We start from the raw sequence: 26,588 nt of genomic DNA, 5'->3' as shown, positions 1-26,588 counted from the left end.
CAAAAACAAAAAGCAAAAACTAAAAAAAGAAAAATAAACCAACAACAGACAATCAATGTAAATGGAAATTCTTGGGCTCTTAGTATTTTGCCAGAGTTTTTGTTATCTTTGTAATTTTTATATTGTTTTATCGATGCTTTATGCCAGGCGCGTGTGTGTGTCGGTTTATGGCTACCTCTCCGAACACGCTCTTTTCCCATGCTTCACCATTATGTTAGTGATGAGTTGCTGTATGTGGATTGTTGTTTCCAATTTGATGTACATGAATGTGTTCTTTCAGTATTTATATAAAACTTTTCTTTTTTTGGTATATAAGTTTTACTATCACATTTTGGTCTATTTGTGCAAGTGTTTGTGTGAATGTCTCCGTGTTTTTTTGGAAACTATTTCTGTATAAATATCAACAAACGAACTTTAGCTAAACTCTTTTGATAAATTGCCATTATCTACAAAAAAAAAAGACACCCTTCACCTCAACTTCACCTGCCTTTTCCAACTAGAAATCAACGTAGACCCAAATAAACAATAACTAATGAATGAAATTGCAATAATTCCTTCATTTAGATATGACAACGCAAGGATATCTTTACACGAAGCCCTCAAATCATTTCATAAAATATACACTTAGAAAAACTAAAACCCTTAGCAAATCAAATCCACCCATTCGAATTGTATGTGTTTCTATGGTACGCACGGTGACACCAGTCATTTTATTTCTCTAATTGCCAAAATACACACACCTCTCTCAGAGTTTTATTGGCAAACGACAGACATTCAATTATTAATGATTTCTTTCTTCAACTGTTTTGCGCTAAAAATGATGGTGGCATAGAGAGTAGGCAATATCGAACAATTGACTAAATATTAAAGTATTCTTAGTAAGGACTTGGTTAATTATTCGTTTATTATATCACTCATCGCCTTGAGAATACAACGAAGAACTCCAACACCTAAGGAGTCGTAATTACATCATGTATTAGGTGGGATGAAGGTTCGGTTATTATGTTATAAAACACTTTATGAATAACTGACCGAACCGGACTCGCGAATACTGTCCCATTTTGCCATAATTGTTCAAAATGGGTGGTGCTTTTGTTGTGAGGGGAGGGTCCGCCCCTTTTCCGATATCAACAAATTATAATATATTCTACTGCTCATTCCAGAACGTATTCGTTATCTACTTTTTTTTGAATACCATTGATTTGAGTCCCATCATTGTCCACTATGCCTTTATAAATGGGTTTTGAAGTCAAATTCTCATTCTACTCTATCATTTGATAAGCATGTTTTCCTGATAAGTTCAGGTTAGGTTTACGTACACATCCTTAACGCATCTTTTATTATTTAATTTTTTTACGGTAGTGTTTATGTCTGAAACTCCAACTCCTTCATGATTGACGTCGGATTTACATTATTGAAAGCACCTTCGTGAAGGGCTATTTCAGTGGATTTGCCCTTACTATATGCATGCTGTTGCCGAGCCAGGCGATCTCCAGGTATCTTTGCCCTAAGATATTTTTCTATCAACCTCTAAAGAGTCTTCAGCATAAACGATGGCAGACAAATGAAACTATCACGAGATAGTTTCATAATAGATTGCAAATTAAAAATTTGCCCAATAATATTCCCTTAAGGAACTAGGGCAAACTTCTCAAGTATCAATGAGTGTTGTCCGATTTAAGTTTTAGCTCAATGATAAGGCGCCACCATGTTATAGCCGAATTCGAATGGCATACCGCAGTGCAACAGCTCACTCATGTATACCGGCAAGCCCGCTTAAATTGATGCATTGGAAGACAACATTGAAGCATTTATTCGTGAGATACCGCCCGAATGCTAGAAAGAGTATACCAAAATTGGACTAAGCCGATGGACCATTTTGAGGCGCAGTCACGGTCAACATTTGCATAAAATAATCTTCAAATATTAAATTATATGGACATGCTAAGAGCTTTAGAAAAGTTTTTCAAAAAAGCTGTAAAAAAAACACACACATCCAATTCAGAAAAAACATGAAATCTTTATATGAATCGATAGTACGGTTCATATAATTTAACTTTTGAATATTAATTTATGCAAATGTTGACCGTGACTGCGCCTCAAATGATCCATCCGCTCAGTCCAATTTTGCCATACTCTTTTCAACATTATGGCCGGTATCTCACGAATAAATGCTTCAATGTTGTCTTCCAATGCGTCAATTGAAGCGCGCTTGTCTATATATACATGAGCTTTAACATAGCCCCCCATATAGGCAGCCAATTGACCGGTACCCAACGTGAAATAAAATGTTCACCGAACTCGCCTCTCAATAAGTCCATTGCTACACGTGCTGTGTAGTTTTGACACCGTCTTGTTGAAACCACATGTCATTCAAGTCAAGCTCTTGCATTTTAGGCAAAAAAAAAAAAAAAAACGGACATTATTTCACGATAGCGCTAACCATTCACAGTTACGTTACGATTGGTATCATCTTTGAAAAAGTACGGTCCAATGATGCCACCACCCCATAAACCGTACTAAGGTTAGGTTAGATTGAAAATAGGGTGCAGATATTAATTCCGTGCTACTTCTAAAATCCTTAATTGTTTTCAATACCACTCCCCTGAGTTGGTTCATGTCTGGTATTGTGTCTCCACCTAAGTACCGGTATCTGTTAGACGCGATAACCGGGCAATGACAAAGGAAATGCTCCAACGTCTCATCGTCTTTCCCGCATGCCCTACAAACCGCACTAAACTCTTAATTTTTTTGGATGCATGGTAGCTCTTGCAATGCTTCTGGCTGAGCCAAAAATGAGCTTCCTTGTTTATTTTGATTATAAATTTGATTATAAAATATAATAATTTGCAAGTGTTGTTCATTTGTAAGACGATTCATGGTTAATCTGAAGATGTTTGACCTTGAAACAAAACACGAAACATGCGTGAGCTGTTTAAACCAGTTTTGCCAAAAAGATAATAGCAAAAAATTGCCCTTTATAACGCTTTACATCATACATAGCATAAGGCATTTTGTTGGTATTAATTCACTAACAATACCGTTGGTATCAATTTTTCGTTCAGTATATATAAGAGCTATATCTTAATCTGTACCAATTTATTCAAGTTAGACCGAACAAAAATGCGATCTGTACTTTGCACACAACTAACCACTACAGGCAAACAGATGGGCAGAAAGACGGGGAGACGGACAGACACGCAGACTGACATGGCTGAATCGAATCAGGAACTGATTCTGAGTCGATCGGTGTTCCTAACAACGAGCCGCGTGCTAAGTTCGCCCGGGCGGAATCTTGGGAACCCAACACCTTGAATTTCTTACAAAATAAATTTAGTTGAAGAGAATATATATATTGTACATACCAAACTTTCGTCAAACTAGCAAAAATTAAAGCTTTTAGGAACCGAACTAGGATGATTGAGAGAACGGTTTACACGGGAGCTATATCAGGTTATAACAGAACACCGCATGCAAAATTGCAGTCATGTGGACCAAAATTGAAGCTTCCAGGGTCTCACAAAGTAAACTTGGGAGATCGGTTTATATGGGAGCTATATCAGGTTATGAACCATAGGATGGGGTTATACTAATCTATTCATTCCGTTTGTAACACCTCGAAATATTGATCTAAGTCCCATAAAGTATGCATATTCTTGATCGTCTCGACATTCTGAGTCAATCTAGCCATATCCGTCCATCCGTCTGTCGAAATCACGATAGCAGTCGAACGCGTAAAGATATCCACTTAAAATTTTGCACAGATACTTAATATTGATGTAGGTCGTTGGGGATTGCAAATGGCCCATATTGGTTCAGATTTGACTTCTTGAGCCCCTGGAAGCCACAATTTTAATCCGATTTGACTAACATTTTGCAAATGTTGTTCTGTTATGACTTCCAGTATCTGTGTCAAGTACAGTCCAAATCGGTCTATAACCTGATATAGCTCCCATATAAACCGATCTTCCGATTAGGCTTCTTGAGCAGCTGGAAGCCACATATTTCGTCCAATTTGACTAAAATTATGCAGTGTTCTGTAATAAATTACTACAACTGTGTTAAGTACGGTCCAAATCTGTCAAAATTATGCCCATAAACTAAATTTAGTTTGTCTAAATTTTTAAATTTGTTTACTTCTTTTTTTTTTTTCTCTTTCGAGACGAGCTCAATGATCGGAGATGCAAATGGAAAAGAAAAGCCAAAGATAGCAACACACATCACACCACTATGGGACGCGGTTCGTCTGTGGTTAGAAGACTTTTCAACCATATAAGGTGTGATGGCTTCAAGGGCGCATCTATGACACAATTACCACATTAACTCGACAACCCTGCTTATAAGCTGTACTTTTTCCAATGCATGTATTTTTGTGTAATGACAGACATTCTGTCTGTGGCAAATTACACTCACTTCTTCCGTACTACACATGATTTTGTTTATCTGTTGGAATTTGTATTGATTTTTTTTTTTTTTACTTCTTATAAATTGTGTCTATAACTTTTGACTGAAGGTACGGATATTGTAATATAATACAGAAAAATTATTGTTAATTTATTCTAAATCTAAATCAGTAATTAGATCAAATATCGGTTCACAAATGTCTTCGCAAATTACAAAATACGAGGTCAGCCTCGGTAAAATATCAAAAAAATAAGTTTTAAATAATTTGTTTTTCTTTTTTTTCAGATAATCACCATTTCAACTTTCACACCATTCACAATTATTAAAATGGTAAGTCTATTATTATTTGTTTTTATTTCTCTATTTGTAATTGTAGTACTTCTTTTATTGTGGAATATACCAAAGAAGCGAATTTGAATCAGACCAATTTTAGCTTTACAAAATATTTCTGTAAGTGTTATTATTATAGCTGGGCATTGCCAAACACCCCATCACTTTCCACATGATTCAAAGTCTTTAGCATAGTTGTTATAGCAGATATTTTGTTTTGGCCATAATTCTTTAATTTTTGTTTAGACTGACAAGGTAAACATTTTGTTTTATCACTTATTCCTTAGCAAGGATTGATTTTCAATCAGCAAAATGCAGCGCAAACGCAGTGGAAGATACAAAAGTTGAAGTTATTTGCACTTTGATTTTGAAACTTTACTCTCTCTGTCTCCCTGCCTTTCTCCCTCTTTTCTTTCACATATGCTTACTTTTATTTCAACACCAAAAGATAAGCAAGCTTTCACTTTTTTTATCGCGCTATAACGACGGTAATGCAAGAATAGAGCGTTTTGCAAGGCGTCTAAACAGTTCTGTGGCTAAAAGTTCTTTGCCATAGCGTTGACATTTTGTATTGTCTTAGGTTACTCTTTAGGGGATTTATTTAAGCGTAACATCAGTTGTTTGTCTGATGGATGTACAATATGACTGCAAGCGTATGATGTGAGAATATTTTGATGGATAAAATGCAAACGGATACAAGTAATAAAATTATATAGTTTGCAATTGTTTTTATTTGAAGAAATGTTGTTTGAATAAGACTTACGGTATAAAAATACTAAGCGTAGTGTGAAAAAGATTTGGAAGCGGTAGTGTCCCTTGTAAACTATTGCGATCTAATAGCCTTATAACCTGCCAACGTCCACTTCTGAGAAGTCTTTGTTGTAGTTAAGACCCTTTAGTTGAACTTCTTCTGATTGAGAGTGTCATGTGCTTACTCATAGTTTTATGCAGGGAACTTCATTTGAAACTTTCAGTCTAACAGCATGTTTTCCAAGCTCAGGGTGTTTAACATAATCCTATAGCATATACAATCCTTCTGTTATTCTACGAGATAAGATTTCTTGGATGCCGCTTAAGTAATACCCTCTTATGTCAGCTTCCAGTTTGGTTTCATAGTAGGGAGTTTGGGTGTGGCTGACTTCACTTTGGCAGCCTTTTTTAATCTAGAAAGGGTTTTCATAACGAGAAAATGGAGTTCATGCATGGTATTGTGGTGGACAGGAGGTTCCCCCCTCATTTAGTCCTCAAGTTCGTGGTCCATTGATGGGAAAGATTGTTACCAGAGGAACTCTGCAGTAGGAGTTTTATCCCCACTTTTGTGGGGATAATTCAGAGTCTTTTCGACAAAGATAGGGTGAAGTTCAATGCTTACAAGAATGATATTCTCATCATGATGGATGGCCGTTTCCTCCCTTCTATTGCGATGCTGTTCATGGGGTGTTGTGGTTGTGGCTTAAACCCTATAAAAATTGGTACTTTTCAGTCGGTGGAAGAAGCTGGTTGTTTTTAGAGGATCTGTCATGGATGGGTTACAATTTAAAGGCCAAGTACTTGGACTTGATTCGTGGGCCTCGTCTTCTGGCGATCCGGAACTCCCCATAGAATTTTCGTCGTCCTACTGACCGCTTCGCTATTCCACTGTGTTACATGCGTTCATCGCCCACGATCTTAACTCAGACTGCGTTGACCCGAATGGCTTCGTGTCATCCTCAGATAAGGCGTTAATCTCCTCCAAGACTGTTCGTGACATTACAGTTCTGGTTGTTATTGCCCTGATGGCCAATTTATTTTATCCGTAAAGATGTTCACACTCAACGTCCTCACGACCAAAATACATCCTGTAGGCAGAGAACCGGGCTATAACGGAATGCACACCACCTCACGAGTGCATTCCGTTATAGCCCGGTTCTCCGCCTGCAGGACGTATTTTGGTCAGGCAGTCGACCCTGGGTTTTAATGTAGACGCGCCGTCGCACTCTGCTCTTCTAGATGGCAATAAGAGAGTTCAGTCAATCCAAGACTACGCCGCTGGCAGCACTGCCTTGCACTAGACCTCTAGTGTCGTCTCAGTTATGCAATCCGAAACCTCTTCGAGTTTCCTATCGTCACCTAGACTATACTGCGACGGTGTGACCTGCTCCTATTCTCTATTCTCCCATCGCCTTAGGTCTAATAGCCCCAGTGTCTGCCTTACACTTAATCTGTATGTCAATGTCGGGTATCTAGATCGTATACATATCTATATCTCTAATGAGCATGGTTCTTATCGCCCAGGCAAAATGTTCTTTGAACCTGTTGCAATATCCCTATGTTACACTTTTTCTTCATCGCGGTCCAGCTCATGTAGAGCCAGTGGACTATCCTCGGAATCAGGCCCCATATCAAGCCCACGGCCGGTCTACCTAGTGCCCAACATCTGTGAGCATTCTCGGTTCGCTTCTGAATGTGACGCTTCCAATTCAGTTTCCTATCCAAGATCACTCTCAAGTATTTAACTTTGTCAGAGCATTCTCGGTTCGCCCCTGCATATAACGCTTCCAATTCAGATCACTCCCAAATATTTGACCTTGTCAGATATCGAAATCGTTTTATTGAGGAAACGTGGTGCGTCAAATTGACCCACCTTCGTCTTCCTCGTGAACAGGCACATTGCAGTATTATCTGGGTAAACAATGAGACCCTTGGGTCTAGACCAGTCATATCCCATATCCAAGACCCTTCCGGCCTTTCAGCATAGCTGATTGGGATCCTTACCCCTAAGAAATTTTATAACATCCTCTGCTTAGCAGACGGGTTCAAAGCCCTCCTCAATCAGCATCTGTAATAGGTTATTTATGGTTGTCATTTATATAACAATGGAGTTTTCCTTTCTGGACGGGTTTGTCGTCGTTTTCTCGAAGAGTAGCCTCTGGACTGGAGGTACACCGATCTTCCTGGGACCTTTTGTATACACGGATGGATCTAAATTGGATGGGGGCACCGGGGCTGGAGTCTGTAATGAATTCCTTGAAGTTAGAAAAATCACATTGGCTTCTGCACTGGAAGCGTCTTTCGGACTTGAAGGCACTGGATATGATGTCGATGCGGGTGCAGGAACCCGATGGGACTGTCTCGATATATGTGACCATCAGACGGTGCTGAAGGCTCCGGTGTTGGGCTATACGAGCTCGAGACTGGTTAGAAGATGCTTAAACCTCCTTCAAACCATGGGAAATTCTGCCAGGCTTTGCTGGGTTCTAGGCCATCAATGGACGGCAGGGAACGAAGCGTTCGACGAGCTGGCAAGGGATGGATCGGTGATTAAGGCAGGTCGTGCTACGGAATCAGGAAGCTCTCCTCTGTGCGAGCTTCTTGGTAGGAGAACGCCGCCTACGACGACCACGCGAATGAGGCGTAGGCTGATGCTGTGATTTGCAGAGTGGTGAAGGCCCTTTGGAAAGGTATTTTTCGCAGAACAGAACTTAACTTATGATGGGGCTGAAGAATAATGACTTATGATTGCTGATAGGAGTTCTGATTGGCCATTGCAACATCCTTGACGTCGGGCTGGACGCAGGGAGAGGCATACTTCTGCAGGGTATACGATGGCGAGGAAGAGTTGGAGCCGTTTGAGCACTTTTGTGTCACGGCCCCACACTTGAGAGAAGAAGACAGAGGGTTATGGTTCTTTTCTCTTTTCTTCGATTCCCTCCAAGCACTTAGTCATTCTGGAGTTCTGTTGGAGTCTGGAGTGATTCACTGAACCATTGGCGAGGAGGAGTTGGAGTCGTTCGAGCACTTTTGTGTCTCTGTCCCACAATTGAGAGAAGAAGACAGAGGAATATTGTTTAAAACCTCTCTTTGTGCTTTGATTCGCTTCAGGCACTTGGTTTTCTCGTTATTCTGGTGTTTTGTAGAAGTCTGAATTGATTAAACCAAACGCTTACCGGTTAGTTTAAGAGAAGTCGCCGGTAGTTTCTTGGTGGAATACTTAAGAGATAATTTGTATGTGCTACTGGCTAAATGCGCTTTGTTTGAATTGATCCCGATGACAGCCTATTGTAAATACATCGGAGTTTACTGATGGCAGAGTATACTTGGGATGCAGACATTCTCTTTTCTTTGTTTATAAAATGCGTGGCTTAATTCTCATGTGGATGGCATTATCCTTTTTGGATTGCAGATTTTCAATGACTATCATCTCATTGGATTGGGAGGCCACCGTAGCGCAGAGGTAAGCATGTCTGCCTATGATGCTGAACGCCTGGGTTCGAATCCTGACGAGACCATCAGAAAAAATTTTCAGCGGTGGCTTTCCCCCCCCCCTAATTCTGGCAACATTTGTGAAATACTATGTCATGTAAAACTTCTCTCCAAAGAGGTGTCGCACTGCGGCACGCCGTTCGGACTCGGCTATAAAAAGGAGGCCCCATATCCTTGAGCTTAAACTTGAATCGGACTGCACTCATTGATAGGTGAGAAGTTTGCCCCTGTTCCTTATTGGAATGTTCATGAGCAAAATTTGCATTTGTATTTGCTATGTCGTTGCTGTATTAGAGACACATCATATTAAAGAAATATTTAGAATTGATCCAACTAAGATTCTCAACAAACATGAAGACGAGGTGCCTTTTATTATTCCCTGTTTTTGGCAGGAAATACCATGACCTAAGGCAAATCGCACGAATGCGAAGATAAGGTGGAGTCGTTTTTGTTAGGGAGCCCTGAAGTCTACGTTGGAAAATTCTGCGAACTTATTATTAATCTGAATCGGACTAATTATTAATCTGAATGGACCCCGGCTAAAAGAGGCCACCGTTGTGCAGAAGTTAGCGTGTTCGCCTATAACGCTGAATACCTGAGTTCGAATCCTGGCGAGAACACCAGAAAAAGATGTTCAACTGTGGTTATCCCCTCCTAATGCTGGCGACATTTGTGAGGTATTTTGCCATGTAAAAACTTCTCCCCAAAGTGGTGTCCCACTGCGGCACGCCATTCAAACTCGGCTATAAAAAGAAGGCCCCTTATCATTGAGCTTAAACTTGAATTGGACAGCACTCAGTGATATGTGAGAAGTTTGCCCTAGTTCCCTAGTTGAATGTTCATAAGCAAAATTTGGATTTGTATTGCCCTGTCGTTGCTGTATTAATGATACTCCATTTAAACGAAATATTTAGGATTGATCCAACTAAGAATCTCAATAAAAGTGAAGACGTGGTACCTTTTATTAGTCCCATTTTTTGGCAGGAAATACCGTTACCCAAAACAAATTGCTCGCATGCGAAGATAAGTTGAAATCGTTTTTGTGAGGAAGCCCTGAAGTCTATGCAGGATTCTGCGACCTACCTATTATTCTGGTAATGGTCTACTCCATCACTCGAGATTCCAGCCACCGCAGCATTGTTTCTTAAATCTACTCCCAGACTTGAAAACTGTTCTTACACTGGATAAAATAAGCCAATAATATCATCACATCAAGTATAGAGAAATATGAAGCTATCTTGAATAGATGAAATTATTAACTATTAAATGGACCTGTTACGGAAAGAAGAAAATCTTGTGCGTTATCAATGGGCATATCTTTCTTCCTTTGTTATGTTACAAAGAAATGCACTAATTTGTAATACCCTGTATAACAGTGATGGTATAGGGTATAATAAGACTTCCAGACACATCAACGGCACCATGCAATAAAGACAAACCTCATTTAAGCCTAGCCATTTCCGTAATTTATGACCTTTAATCTTCACAACAAATTTGGTGCGTATCATTCCACATATTCATATCTCATAAAAATTCTCAAAAGGAAATCTTAACGATAACTTTTGGTGATTTAATTGTTTATGGTATGAGATTGCTTTATACCGAAAATTTAAAGTTTTATGGCTTTTTTATATCAGGCGACACAAATAAAACGGAAGTCAAATAAAAATAATAGTTCAGCCCAATGTGCACAAATGTAAGCGACAATTTGATAGATGATCTTCACAACATTTTGAACAATGCAGCAGATAAAGTTTAGATGGGCAATTTAATTTTGTCTGTCTCCGAATTGGATTGGATTTTACTTGGCGTGGGCAATTTCGAAGATTCCCGCATTACTCATTGCTATTAATTTCGGAAGAATGTTTATTTTTATTACAGTTGTAATTGATTTGGTGATCATGACATGACCATGTTTGTATAGTTGTTCGAAGAGTTTTAATGATTTACAAAAATGTAATCTAAATTCTATGAGAAACTCGTACTCAGTTCAAAAACGATTGCTAATGACTTTGGGAGGGGTTTTTGTGGTTGCAATTAGTGATGAAGTACAAATTAATTTTTACAGAGTATTTAAAAAAAAATTGTTAAAGTTAAAAGTTCCACATGTTGCATGTAAGCTTTAACTGTATAAAACTGTAATACTAAAATGTCGGTAATTTTTCCATTAAAATTAAACTTTAACAATATTTTCAAATTAGATGACCATAAGGCCTTTGGGTAATACTCTAAAGAACTACTTTATAACGGCCTAATAGACGGCAAGGGTTATGTTTATATACAAGCCCGGCAAGGCAAGTTATGCTGCTACAGTGTTTAGCACATGTAGTTACATTGACACGTTGAGTAAATTCAAAAAACTTTAAAAAATCATATAAGTGCAATAAACCGTATACGAGGGCTGCTATATAAATTTTTGGCATAGTAATGAAAATTTTCGTTTTTATCGTCAACACACTGAAAATAAAGTTTGCCAAAATTTTGGATTTTTCCTTGTTCGTAGGATTTTAACAATAAAAAACAAGTCAAAAAACCAAATCTTTACAACTAAGATGCTATATTTAAATGAAATTTCCTAGTTACTTACGGACATGACCATTCGTTTCAAATTTTGATCGCTGATTGATTCTTAGTTTACTTCATAGATGACTTTTCAATTACTATTTTTTGAAAATTTCTTTTTTTAAACCAAGCATTTTAACTTAAGACAAGTAAAATCGTGCTAAGTTCGGCCGGGCAGAATCTTTTAAACCCACCACCATGGATTCTGCTAAAATAAAGGAGCTATATGTAGTTATGGACCGAATTGGACCGTACTTGACGCAGTTCTATAACAGATTTATTTTCGAAAATTAAAGAGCTTTTAGTGAAATACCATGCTACGAAAATAGTATATCGCTTGACTAACAGTTTAACAATATAAGTGCCTTTATCTGAATCCCATATGATCTTTATTGGTCTACGAATTTAAGTTTGGATGGAAGATGTACTCCATTCTTAAAATACTTTATTTCAGCCCGATATTCTCATGATATCTGATTTAGGGGTGTTTTCGGGGGTGAGGTGGTCCCCCAGACACTTAACCCTGAACCTTAACCCTCTTCTTTCAATTACCATTTATTTAAACCATATTGCCATTGGTTTAGGGGAGTTTACACGATGAGGCGTCCCCCAAACATATGGCCCCAAAATAGGCTATCAAATTCGTTTTCTAATCTCAAATATCTTTAATTTGAGCCACATATTGGCATGGTCAAAGATTTTTTACCCCATGGTGGATGTTTTGGGGAAGGGGTGATGCCCTAAATACATGGTCCCACATTTGGATATCAAATTCATATTCTACTCCCAAATACCTTTATTTAAGGGTCATATTGCGATGGTCAGTAAAAAATTGCTGTTTGTGGGATATTTTGGGAAAGGGGTAGACCCTCAGAAAATTGGTGCCGAAAGTGGGTATCAATTCTTGCTCTACCAACCAATACCTTTCATTTAAGCTCCACATTGACATGGTCGGTAAATATGCCCGATTTAGGGGTGTTTTGGGGATTAGGTGGTCCCCCTAACACTTGGTCCGACAATTGGATATCAGATCAGTTTTCTTATCCTAAATACCTTTCATTTGAGTCCCATATTGTCGTGATTGGTCTAGATATATGTTTGGTAGGTTTTGGGGGAGGGGAGGCTCCCCTAGGCGCCTCTTCCGAAATTCGGATACCACTTTTTATTTTTAGGGTACTATATGAGAGCACACAAAATTTCGCTTAAATCGCACTACCCATCTCCGAGATCTGGCGTTTCTGAAAATTAGAGTAAGGGGGAGGGTCCGCCCTCCCTTCAGATATCAAAAAATGTAGTACCCTATTTTCACCACGGGATCTTTATGCACCATCTGTGAAAATTTCATGAAAATCGGTTCTGCCATTTCCGAGTCTAACGGGATCACACAAACAAACAAACATAAGATATCCAAATCTGAACCGATATGACCCACTTGCAATCCCCTACGACCTACTTGAATATTAAGTATCTGTGCAAAATTTTAAGCGGTTAGCTCTATGCGTTCGACCGCTATCGTGACAGACGGACATGGATAGTTCGAATCAGAATTTCGAGACGATTAAAATTATATATTTTATGGGGTCCTAGATCAATATTTCGAGGTGTTACAAACGAAATGACTAGATTAGTATACCCTCATCCTATGGTGGTAGGTATAAAAACGTTACATTTAAAGACGCTCATATATGTAAGGTTATTTTCCGTCTTTAACTACGTTTCACTGCAGTCTTGTCCCAAAGTCAATTTCCTCACTTTCAACGCTATTTTGACCTTCATTTCAGATTTTTGTCTTTAATAATAAGACACAAAGTTAAGGATTTATTAACCTACCCTTTAAAATAAAAAATCCTTAATATGAAGAAAAATATCTTTCACCGAAGGAAATTTTTCCTTCAAAATTTGGAAAATTGATCATCTTTAAATTAAGTTTGCTAATCTTTGGCCTGAACCTTTAAAATTAGGGCAAACATTTTTTCAGTGCAGTCAAGGACGGAGTTAAGTCGGGCGAAGCCGACCTCTTGATACCATACCCCATATTGGGTACGCAGACTTAGTCATTGAAACTACAAATATGCTTTAGCATGGTGCTTCATCGCCATACAAAGATTTTAGTTCGTCAATACCCTCATGTCGTGACAATCCACGTCGAAAGTTGTGAAAAATGGTCGCACGAAAATATTAGATGAACCCAACTTTGGATACGCACCAATCCCTCGCATATCCACGGGTGTTTTCAAAAGTTGCCGACATTTCATGTATGTAGATGGCGGTAGTAGTATGAAAATAAATACTTTGGTGAAAAGTGACAATCTTCTAAAACATATGTTTTTTATTGGAGCACTCAAATGTAAATGAGCTCAGTAAAATTTTAAATTACTCTGTAAAAAAATTAAATTACCCATTATAGATGTATCGAAATATGGCTCCACCTGGATTAAAGTCGGTAGGGACATCGAGCTGTCTAATACAATTCACTGTTGTAAATTTCGGCAAAATCGGCCAACAAAGGGAACGATGTGTTAGGGTCAAATATAACCCACTGTACCGAATTTCAGTTGAATCGGGTAATAAATAAACCATTTATGGGTTTAAGACCTTCAATAGAGAGATCGGACTAAAGCAGGGCTGTATTCAAATATGGTCTAATCTGTACCATACTCGGTTAGGATGTCGTGCGCCCTGGCATAACACACTGTAGTAACTTTCAGCAAAATGGATTTGTTATTGCCACTTTTATGTTTCTAGGTTAGAACTGGCAAACTATCGATAGTCGCAAAATTCGACATTTTCGATTTTTCTTATAATAAATATTGATAGTATCGACACTATCGTTAATTTCCTATCACCAATATTTCAAACGAAAATGAGAAATAAAAATCAGAACAGACCGAATAAAACCAAATTTAATAAAGTCGGTTGGAATTCATGAGAGAAATCATTGTACAAAATTATAGCCCGACCGGATGATAATTGCGCCCTCTATAGTCGCGACGATACATTCAGTGTCGCATAGCTTATAAAATTAAATTTTGCCGATAGATTCGATAGGCAAAATATCAACCAATACTCAGATAAAAAATAAAATATCGATAGTCCCATCGGTATTTTCCCAGCTCTATTCTAGGACCTTAAATCGGGAGATCGATACATATCAGAGTTATATTCAAATATAGTTCGATCTTCAATATACTCGGTACGGATGTCGAATGGCCTAACAGAACTCGCTGTGCCAAATTTCATTAACATCGAGTAATAAATGCGCTATTTATGGGCAAAAAATTAAACTGATGACTTTGGTGCAGGCACATTTTCCTGGAAATCTGGTAACTGATACAGATAGTGTGTGCTTGGAATATGGAAAGAACATTTTTCCCAGCGTAGTGTCTGACGATGGCAGCAAAGAGGATGCCACAGAACAAATCCCTAAATGATGGTATGGAATGTTTACCCCATAGTCAGAATGAGGTCCAAGCAGGAGTCGATGGGTAGCCCGCTGATCTATAAGACCGGAGGCGACACACTGATAAGGCGCATGCGCCAAAGAACGCATGCCCAATGATTGCAATCTCAACATACTACATCCTGTATACAAGAAAGGAGACATGACGGAACGTGCCAACTTCAGAGAACTAAGTCTCCTTCCCCATCGAATTCTAGATACTTTGAGCGTACTGCGTGAATGACTGAATTGGGTCATATCGGTGCGGCTAAAGACCAGGTTAATCCACCTTGTACCAGATATTCACACTTCCCCGAATCCTGGAAAAGACCCGAGAAGGACAGGTGAACTCTTACCATCTCTTCGTTGACTACAAAGCCGCTTTCGACAGCCCTATACGTTAAATCTCCCCGAACCATTCAATAACAAACGAGGTTTCAGACAAGGAGACAGCTTATCTTGTGAAATATTTAATATCCTGCTGGAGAAGTTTATACGAGATGGAGGTGTGAATAGATTTGACACACTACTCACAAGTGAACATCGATATCATAGGTCCGTCGCCGGAAGTAGTAATTGCAACCTTTGAAAGAATCGAAAGGGAATCAATGGAAATGGGTCTGGCAGTAAATGCAGATAATACGAAGTGGATGGCGTCAACTCCCAAAAAGCCTTGAACATCGATCAGATAAAAGAAATGGAGAATGTTGAGAACCGCAACTTTGAGATAGTCAGTAACCTTATCTTCCTCGGCTCCGCCGTAACTGAAAAGAACGACACCTGTTTTGAAATAAAGCGAAAAATAATACTGGGAAATAGATTCTAATTTCAATTTAGCAAGCAGCTTTGAAACAAGGCCATCTCTAGACAGACGAAGATAACACTATACAAGACACTGATACTAACCGTGTTGTTATATGATACCGAGGTATGAGTACTTGTAAAAGCAGACGAGGCAGTGCTTGGAGTCTTTGAGAGAAAGAATTTTTTTGAAATATATAGATCTGTTGGGGAATATAGGCGGCGTATGAATCACGAGCTGTATGACGACGATAGCATAGTAACACGTATCAAAATACAACGGTTGCGTTGGCTACGTCATGTTGTCAAAATGGATGAAGAAACTCCAGCAACGAAGTCTTTTGAAGGCGATCATGGTGGTACACGCAAACCGGGACGACCAAAAGCCCGATGGAAAAATTAAAACATAATCAATTTCTTTTATTTTGCCTCAAGGGGAGTGTCTGGGATCATCGGGCTCTTCCATCGTATGAATTCAGATTAAACTTAATTAAATTACCATCATGGGTATACTGCGGATGTTGACTGAAGAGGGTTTCGAATTCGTCGGCTGCGCACGATATTATAATAGTTCTTAGAGGTAGGAGTCCGAATCAGCTATGTACAAGCCAAAAAGTTCTTAGATATAGCATACGACTGGGATAGACCTACGGATCTGAATGAAAACAGAGAACAAAGAAGACTGCTATGCAGGAGCGTTAAATGGTGCTTGGATGTGGCAGAAGACAGGGCTAAAACTACTCATCTGAACGTAAATAGAGAACGGAGGAGATTGAGATTTGCCTGTTTGGGCGGCCAATTTGAGGCGCCATATATTCTCATAACAAAGTTAGACAGTATGCTCGAAATGGGGCCTCAACCGAGAAGAGTCCACTTGCTCCAAAAAAGTTTGATAAGACCCCCTCAGTTCGGTGCCAAGTCTTGGAGGCGAAGTGCCACGTAAGGATATTACATCAGGTTCCGAGAACACATTGTCTTGGCATGGGTGGGACGATGGGAACAGGCCTACCAGGGCACTAAAGATAATTCTGAATCTCCGACCTATAGACATTAAGTTAATTATGAGGCAGGCACTGCAGCTATGAGACTTAACACGATGTGAGAATGGATATAAGCAGGCCATACAATCACAAATAATCGAAACGACGAGAGGAGATCTGGAGACCGCACTTGCGAGGCAGAGTTGTTAGTGTACGTTCTTCAATTGGCGGAACTCTGGTATAGCTATCTCGAAGTCCATGTTACACGTATGGGTCAAAACTAGACGGCAAAACAGTTCTGGTTGTTAGCCATTGAGTGCCCTGAGACTGAGTTGTGTTTCTGGCTGCCTGACCATAACACGGTTCTGCGAGCCATTATCCCCAATCACTCATTAGCAACAACAACAACAGGGTCGCAAGTGTATCGTGAAACCCATTTTTTAAAAACCATGCACTGGGACTTAAGGGGATTGAGGCACATTCATAAATCCTAGACAGGTCATGGTTCAGCATCCTGACATGGTCTACTAGGCTTTCCTTAGAGCTACTTATATAGACCTGCACATCATCCGCATACATGTGGGCCTTAAAAAATGAAAGCTGGTGTCTATATAAAGAAAATATAATTGGACCCAAAATTTAACCTTAGGGCACTCCTCGAATAACAGGCAAAGAACTAGAAACAGATGACTTCAAAACCACGAATTGGGTACGATTGGACAGATATGACATGATTAAACAAACAGACGAAGGCGAGAAACTAAATGTTGCCGCCAACATATTGTGATCGACTGTGTCGAATGCCTTTGAATGGTCGAGGAGAACAAGCAGGTTCAATTCGTCATTCTCCAAGTTATTCCTAATATCCTCCACGACATCTGCTAGAGCACTTTTACAGCAACGTCCGGGACGGAAACCTGACTGCTTCTCATATAAAAGAGAGTTTTCATTCTGTCTATAAATTATTTTTTCAAATACTTTGGACAGAAAACACAAAATGGAAATGGGGCGAAACTCTATGCAGTTCTTGGTTAAGGGTATAAACTTGGTGTACTTCCATGCCATACTGTTAAAAATGTGGGTAATGTGTGTCCAAATATATATGGTAACAGTGCCTTGAGAAATTTTAGTTCAATGCCATCGAATCCAACTGAATTTGATTTCATCATTGAGAAACTAAATACCACATCACTTTGTTCTACACCCGAAAATTAAAAACCTTCACTGTGACGGTCCTCAACAGTCATATCAAAATCATAGAATCTAGGATCTATGGAGTGTGCTGGGATATTTGTAAAGGTAGACTTGAGCTCGTCCACATATTACTTTAATTGGCTATGACAGAATATTTGTTCCACTAGCCGAACGTAAAATAGCGTTCCAAGCGCCTCGATCTTCTGCGCTCATTTTAAAATCTCTGACACCAAGTTTCGAAGTGTCTCCCACCACTTGATCTTTCCATCGAGCTTTTGGTCTTCCCGGTTTGCGTGTACCACCGTGTTTGCCTTCAAAAGACTTCTTTGCTGGAGCTTCTTCATCCTTCATCGCTTCCTCTGTCGAGAGGTGGCCTTGTTTCTAAACTGCCAACTAAGTCTAAAGCAGCATCTGTTTGCCAGTATTATTCTTAGCTTTATCTCAAAACTGGTGTCATTCGTTTCGGTTACGGCGGTGCTGAGGTAGATAAAGTTACTGACTGTCTCAAAGTTGTGGTCCCCAACTTTCTCCATTTTCTTTATCTGCGCGGTTGTGCAAGGCTTTTTGGGAGTTGAAACCGTTCATTTCGTCTTATCTCCATTTACTGCCACACCCATTTTCACTGACTCTCTTTCGATTCTTTCAAAGGTTGCAGTTTCTACTTCCGGTGACCGATCTATGATATCGATGTCATCGGCATAGGCGAGTAGCATGTGTTCTCTTGTGATAAGTGTGCCATATCTATTCACATCTACAACTCGTATAATCTTCTCCAACAGAATATTAAAGAGATCACACAATAGGCTGTCTCCTAGTCTGAAACCTCGTTTGGTATTAAATGGTTCGGAGAGATTCTTTCCTATTCTTACTGAGGAACGCGTGTCAGCAAGTGTTATCCTGCAGAGTCGTATTAATTTTGCAGGGATACCAAACTCAGACATGGCTTGAACGTATAGGCTTGTCGAAAGCGGCTTTGTAGTCAACAAAGAGATGGTAGGTGTTGATTTGTCCTTCTAGGGTCTTTTCCAGGATTTGGCACAGTGTGAAAATCTGGTCTAGGGTGGATTTACCAGGTCGAAAGCCGCATTGATAGGGTCGAATTATCTCATTGACTTAAGGTTTTAATCTTTCACACAGTACACTCAAGAGTATCTTGTATGCGATGGGGAGGAGACTTATTTCTGTGTAGTTGGAACATTCCGTCTTGTCTCCTTTCTTGTGTACGGAATATGGTATGCTGAGGTTCCAATCATCGGGTATGCGTTCTTCTAGCCAGATTGCGCAGATAAGCTGATGCATACGCCTTATCAGCGTGTCGCCTCCAGTCTTAAATAGTTCAGCGGGTAACCCGTCGGCTCCTGCTGCCTTGTTGTTCTTTGGTCGGGTCACTACTACTTGCACCTCATTCTAACTAGCAGATAAATATTCTATTTATACAAACTTCAGGGATTGGTTCTGCGGTATTCTCTTCGCCACCAACGTCCATATCTACGTCAGTGCATTATTGAGAGCGCACAACAAGCCGATTTCTAGCTTACGTGTATGTCCTTAGCGACATGAGGCGTACTACGTATAGGATCTTTCAACCTAAGCTAAGGTGTCCTAAACTTCTGCTTATCGCAATAGTCAAATCAGTGGTCAGATGTGCGGCTCTTGCCATACCACAGGTATAAACGAAATTCCGATTCAAAAAGAGTATATCTCGCCAAGCCAAGGAGCCTGTCTGGTGATACGTGGCCTGGAAAATTAAAAGAGTCGAGACTTTTCATCGCCCATTAGATTTTTGACTCAGACAAATTTCCCCCATAACCCTTGACGAAAGCATACCAATGACAATCGATTCTGATGCCATGTTGCCTGTTAGAGAGATTCCCGGGAAATATGTATTCAGGAGTAGTTATAGCGATTCCCAACTAAATATTGGCCATACATCCTCTGACTTCTTAAGGCACCCTACCGTAATGTCTTTTCCGTAGCTAAGAGTCATCAGCTAATGCCCTTGTGCTTTAACTTTATGATTGAAACCGATTTTTATTCTTTTCTGTCCAGGCGTCTTCGATAGAAGCCACTTAAGTCTAATCGCCAGTCGAGTAGTGCAGCCAGGGGCAGTCACTCAACTAGTCGAAGTTAGCATACAACTTGCTACGGCCTGATACTATCACCGCAGTTTTTGGGTCCATTCTAGCTTTCTCTTGAGATTTAGATCTGCCGTGCACAAATTTGGAAGCCTACCATAAGCTCCAGGGCCTTCGAAAGCTTTTAACATGTTGTATGTAGGATATAACGTAGCTCACACCTCTGCTGTCAATTCGTAATGTTCGTTACAAAATAACTTTTCACTTAGTTTTTCCCATCGCATTGTTCGATTTATGTAAACGGATAACCCAATCACCCAAACAATTTTATACACTATAGTTCCTAGCTGTGTCCTATGTCAATTTATATATGGTGAAAAATGATTTAAAATTATTCACTAAACTCACCTTTTCTTGAGTTGACTCGTCCACGCCACTGTCATTGTCGCCCTCTGAAATATGAAAAATACCAAAATTGAATTAGAATCTTCTTGTCACAAAAATTAGTTCATATGATGGGTTTGTTTTTTGCGAAAATGGCTTCAGATTTTTTTTAAAACAATTTTTCAGTTTATCTTACTGGCTATTGAACCTGTCACCTCACCACTGAGGGATTTCGACATGCTCGACTCATTCGCGTATGAGTCGGGTGAGGTGAGGGATAAATCGCTAGTCTTAACCATGGACATGGGAGAGTCGTCCATGAATGCAGGCTCATCTTCTTCGTTGATGGAAGGTCCCATGGGATCATTTTTGAACTGTGCTTGCTTGAGGGGCGTAACTGCTGAACCCATTATCACATCGTCATCATCATTGGCCGATAGCGATGAAGGTGGTCTTTGTGGCTGCTGTGGGGCTGGAGGTCGTTGCTGTTGTGAACCGGGAGCTCCGGGTGGCCTGTTGAAGGGCGGTCTGGCTCCAGGAGGCTGATTGCCGGGAAATGGATTTGGTGGACGGTTAGCAGCCTGGCCAGGCGCCTGGGGTGGCCATGGAAAAGCACCCTGTGGTCTTGGTGCACCCTGGCCCGTGGGACTCTGTGGCCCACTGCTGTTCGGAGGCCACATTTGGTTATTCTGCGGTGGACCCCCCGGTCGGGGTCCTGGTGCACCCGGACCCATTAGTAAATTTCCTCGGCTATCCATTGTACGCAAGGGCGGAGGTGGCCCACCCGGCCGCATTCCAGCGCCTGGGCCTCCAGGCATGGGTGGACCGCCTGGTCGTGGCCCTGGTCCACCCATGGGTCGCGGTGGCATGCCTCCCGGAAAGGGTGGACGTGGTGGACCAGCTGGCCTCATCTGTGGAGGAAAATATGAAGAATTGCGTATGGGTTTAGTTCCGTCCATTGTGTTGACAATGTTGCAAGCTTCTGGCTACTGGTGCAAATGATTCTATATTTCATTTAGGAATAGCAACCTACCGCGTTTACTATTGGGTAGGGAGCATATGTAGGGAGTGCTTGTTTTCGTTTTTCTTCGTTGTTGCCACTAATAAACGGTGCAAAAAGGATGCATGTGAGCAAAATTTTATTCTCATTTTTTTCGGGGGTATGAGGAATTTATTACCATTTCAAAGCATATTTACAATTTGATGGCTGTCATATAAATTTTGTCATTTGCATATCAGGCAGCACCTTGACATAGGCCAGCAACCCAAACACACCGAACAGACAGCAACTAAGCCAAGAAATAAAAGTCCTCTTCCTGAGGCATATAAAAAAAAAAAGTAAAAAGTGCTCATATCATATCCATTTACGATTAAGGCATTTTTGTCATGAAATTTAGTTTCCCTGAGTAACATGAGCCGACTCATTATGTCAGGTGCTTGGCAGGATGTTCTAGTTATGGCTTGGTTTAGTTGTCGTTTTTGTTGCTGTGACAGAGACCCACAATACAATTTGTACAGCCAATCAGTTATTGATTCAACAAAGTTCTCGATATGAGCCTTTTTATTTTGTCTAAATGAAATATGACATTTGTTCTGCTATTTTTTTGGCTAGTTGGTGTTCGAGCTGCAAACAAACCGCAAAGTTTCCCCATACAAATAATTTCTTTAATATCACAAAATTTATTGGAGTTTTATCCAACATCGAAAACACAAAAGAGTCAGCTCAGTGGAGTTGTGACTTTTTGGTATTTAAGAAAACTCCAAAGAACATTTATGGCTAACTTTAAGAGAAATTTACAAACAAATTAAATTTTTAATAATTAATCACCAAAAAAATAAAGTAAAAGTGTGCTAAGTTCGACCGGGTCGAATCTCGTATATACCCTAAACTATGGACCACATTTGTCAAGTTCTTTGTCTGGTATCTCTTAATAGGCAAACAAAGCATAAAATTTGCCACGCTATTAAAGCTGTATCAACTTATGGACCGATTCAGGCCATACTTGGTTTGGATTTTAGAGACCATAGTGGAAGTCATAAAGCAAAATTTCACCCAAATCGCATAAGAATCGGAACATCGATTTATATGGGAGATATATCACGTTATAAACCTATTTAAACTAAACTTTGCATAGTTGTTGAAAGGCGAAACAAAACAGTTCATTCTTAATTTCAGCTTAATCGGATAATAATTGCGCACTCTAGAGGCTCAAAAGGTCAATATTCAACAACGGCTTATATGGCAGCTATATCAGATTAAGAACCGGTTTAGGCCATACTTGGCGCAGTTGAAAGTCATAACAAAACACCTAGCCCTAAACTTAATGAAAATTTTGCAAGCAAACTGGATCTCTATTGGTTTACCTATGTCTTCGCAAATCACAAAATATGAGGTCAGCTTACAGCTCAGCTTTTTGGACACCTCCAGAGGAATTTTTACCTGAATTTAGCAATTTGTATTGGTAGCGTGCTTAGTTTTCCAGTGCAGGGGTCGTGGGTTCGATTCCCGCCATAAGCCTTGGTCTGTCGCTACTGTGTTATCACAATGGACCTAAAATTGTCTAAGTGAATCTGTAAAGGACTGTCTCTCTTACTCAACCTAACCTAGCAATTTGAAAATTAAATTATACATCTATTTTACACCGTAGCGCAGATGTTAGAGTTTATGACGCTGAACACATCTGAAAAAAGTTTCACCCTTGGTTATCCCCTCCTAATTCCGGCGATATTTTATATGTACTATACCATATGGTATTGCAGCCATTTAAAAACTTCTCCACTAATAGGTGTCGCACTGCGGCACGCCGTTTGGCCCCTTATCATTGAGCTTAAAATTGAATCGGACAGCACTCATTGATAAGTGAGAAGTATGCCCCTGTACCTTAATGGAATGTTCATAAGCAATTTTGTATTTGCATTATACATATTTGAAAGGTATTTCGGAGGACTATTGCACTATTTTTCGATTTGGCAACACTGTGCGTCGGAGGAGTATATGCGAAGGCTAGGCACGCTTTAAATCTATCAGATAAGCGGAAATATTCCATCAGCCATCAGGTCCTGATTACTTAATGGCAGAAGGTTTTCAAGGCTTCCTTTAACATAACCGTATTTATGAGCCATGTCCCAGAGTTTCCAGTAATGGCCTATGGAAAATACAATCTGAACTTGTTCTGCGTCGTCTCTGCTCTTATTCGAATGCCAGCTATTAGGTTAGGTTGAAAAGATAGTGCGGACATTAATCCGCCCATGCCACTATGGACATGCATCTAAGTCAGCAATCGACTTCTTGTTCGCTCATATCACTTAAAAAAGTAACCTCGAAAAGGATATCTAAGTTAGGAAATCCATGCTTCTAACCAAATCCCTAATTGTTTTCCATTCCACGCCCCTAAGTTGGTTCATGTCTGTTATAGTGTCCCTACCTATGTACCGGTGTCTCTTAGCTGTGAAAGCCGGGCTGTGACATAGGAAATGCTCGAACGTCTCAATATCCTCCCCACATGCCCTACACATGCTATCACTTGCCGCACCGATTTTGCATAAGTGAAGGAGGTCAGTATATCGAAAGGTATACTAGCCTCCTTCTTACTTCCTTTCAGTAATAGCCTTGTCTTCTCTTGACCCAGATTTCCTTCTAAGATTTTCGTCGTCCTACTGACCAAAACACTGTCGCTCTAACCTAGGTTGAAGTGCTCATATATACGTCCGCAGATATTGAGAAGGCAGACGATTATGCTTGAAAGGTCTTGTCCTCACCGAGCGAACCGGTTACTAATTTCGAGTACCATTTGTCGCTCTTCTGACTATAGGAGATGAAATACCCAGGACGGAGGCGGTAGTATGATCCGAATCTATACAAGAATGCCGGATTGCAAGGACTCTAGCCTATGGGCAAGAGGTTTCTGACTAGTCTTAACATGTGTCTTAAGCGGAAAGTCCGCATATTGTATTGCTTGCTGAAGAATTTGTGGTGATTGACACCTAGACATCCGTGCCGGTTATGTTCCAAATTGAACCGTGTTTAGAAATTGCTGTTATATAAACCGATATTCTGATTAAAATTTATAAAGTGAGTTACCTTCAACACTCCTCGACATCCATGCCAAGTATGGATAAAATCAGACCATATTTGAATTTAGCTGCCATATAGACCGATATTCCGATTTAAGTGTTTTAAGGAGTGTGGTGGTCTCTCAAACAATTGGCCCTGAAAATATACCACCATCGCGCTCCATTCTCATATATCTATATATGATTTATTTAAACCCCATATTGCAACTGGCCTCGAAATTAGATATCAATTTCGTTTTCTAATCTCAAACTCTTTATTGCAAAAGTCAGCAAATATGTCCGGTTTGAGGTATGGGCCCTAAAAACTACCAATGTCGAACTCCAGTCTCTTTAATATCCAAATTTTAATTATGAGCAAATACGTCCTATTTTGGGGTTGTTATGGGGGTGGGACGTCCTCTACACAGTCTGTCCCGAATGTTGATATCAGATTCGTAGCCTACCTCCAAATTCCTTTCATTTGAGCCCGATATATTTACAGTCGGCAAACATGTCCGGTTTGGGGGGTGTTGTGGGGGTGAGGCGGCCACTTAGTGATATGGCCGGGCCCGCTGCGCTGCGCCTTATTTTACTTTATATGGGACAAAAAGTATCCTTTGAATGAGGCGTCCTCAAATATTTGGCCCCAAAATTTGTACTCATGGGGGGGGGGGGGTTTGGGAAAGGGGCTGTGCGCCAAATACATGGTCCCACATTTGGATATAAGATTCGTATTCTACTCCCAAATACCTTTATTTGAGCCCCATATTGCGTTTGGCAGTAAATAATTGTTGTTTGTGGGATGTTTTAGGGAAGTGGTAGACCCCCAATACCTTTCATTTGAGACCCACATTGGCGTGATCGGTAAATAGGTTTTAGAATTTAGGGGTGTTTTTGGGGAGTGGGTGGTCCCCCAAACACTTTTCCCTGAAAATATATCAGCATCGTGCTCTACTCTCAAATATCATTTATTTGAACTCCATATTGTCATTGGCCTCAAAATTGGATATCAAATTCGTTTTCTAATCTCAAATGCCTTTCATTTAAACCCCTTGTTGCAAAAGTCAGCAAATATGTCCGGTTTAGGGTATGGACCCTAAAAACAATCAATATCGAGATCCACTCCCTTTAAGACCCAAAATTGTCATGGTGAGCAAATACGTCCTATTTGAGCGTTGTTATGGGGATGGGTCGTCCCCTAGGCGGTTGGTCCCGAATGTTGATATCAGATTCGTGGTCTATTCCCAAATACCTTTCATTTGAGCCCCATATTTCCATGATCACTAAATAAGTCCTGTTTTGGGGGTGTTTTGCGTAAGGGGTGCACCCCCAGAAACTTGGCCCCACATTTGAATACCAAATTCGAAATTTTACTCGCAATTACCTCTCATTTGAGTCCCATATTGCCAAGGTCGGTAAATAGTCAGCAAACATGACTGGTTCCGGGGGTGTTTTGGGGGATGGGGCACCCGTTCAGTGACTTGGCCCTGAAAATACATATCAGATTCGTATTCTATTCTAAAATACTTCTTATTACGGTCCCATATTCGAATGGTCAGCAAATAAGTTCTATATGGGTGGTGTTTTGGTGGTGGGGTGGCCCCATACATACTTTTTCCCGAATATTGATATCAGATTCGTGTTTTACTCCCAAAGACCTTTCTTTTGATCCCCAAAGTGCTATGTAGTAAATTTTTCCTCTTTTGGGGGTTGTTTTTGGAAGGGGCGGCCCCCCATACACTTGGTCCCACATTTGGATTTTAGATTCGTATTCAACACTTAAATACCTCCAGAAACTTGGCCCCACATTTGGATATCAAATTCGTATTCTACTCGCAAATACCTCTCATTTGAGTCCCATATTGCCAAGGTCGGTAAATATATCCGATTTAGGGGTGTTTTGGCGGTTGGCGCGGTCCTCCTAACACCTGGTCCGACAATCGGTTATTATATACGTTTTCTAATCTTAAATACCTTTCATTTGAGTTCCACATTGTCGTGATTGGTCTAAATATATATTTGGTAGTTTTTGGGGGTCTCCCCATAGGTACCTCATCCGAAATTTGGATACCAAATTTTTAATTTTAGGTTACTATAAGAGAGCACACAACATTTAGCTTAAAT

The 26,588-nt window shown here is 40.1% G+C and overlaps 1 protein-coding gene across 10 annotated transcripts in view; it reads right to left on the bottom strand.

Annotated features, from left to right (window-relative positions):
- LOC106095785 (microtubule-associated protein tau) overlaps positions 1-26,588 on the bottom strand; it is a 178,294-nt gene that overhangs the window by 49,003 nt on the left and 102,703 nt on the right. For all 10 annotated transcript variants that reach the window (XM_013263132.2, XM_059363678.1, XM_013263130.2 and 7 more), the window contains exon 3: positions 20,436-20,479. In XM_013263132.2, coding sequence (XP_013118586.2) covers positions 20,436-20,479 — 44 coding nt within the window. The remainder of the gene's footprint in view (positions 1-20,435; positions 20,480-26,588) is intronic.

Source organism: Stomoxys calcitrans, chromosome 2, assembly GCF_963082655.1.
Source record: "Stomoxys calcitrans chromosome 2, idStoCalc2.1, whole genome shotgun sequence".
NCBI lineage: Eukaryota > Metazoa > Arthropoda > Insecta > Diptera > Muscidae > Stomoxys > Stomoxys calcitrans.
This window is presented reverse-complemented; position numbering and strand designations above follow the sequence as displayed.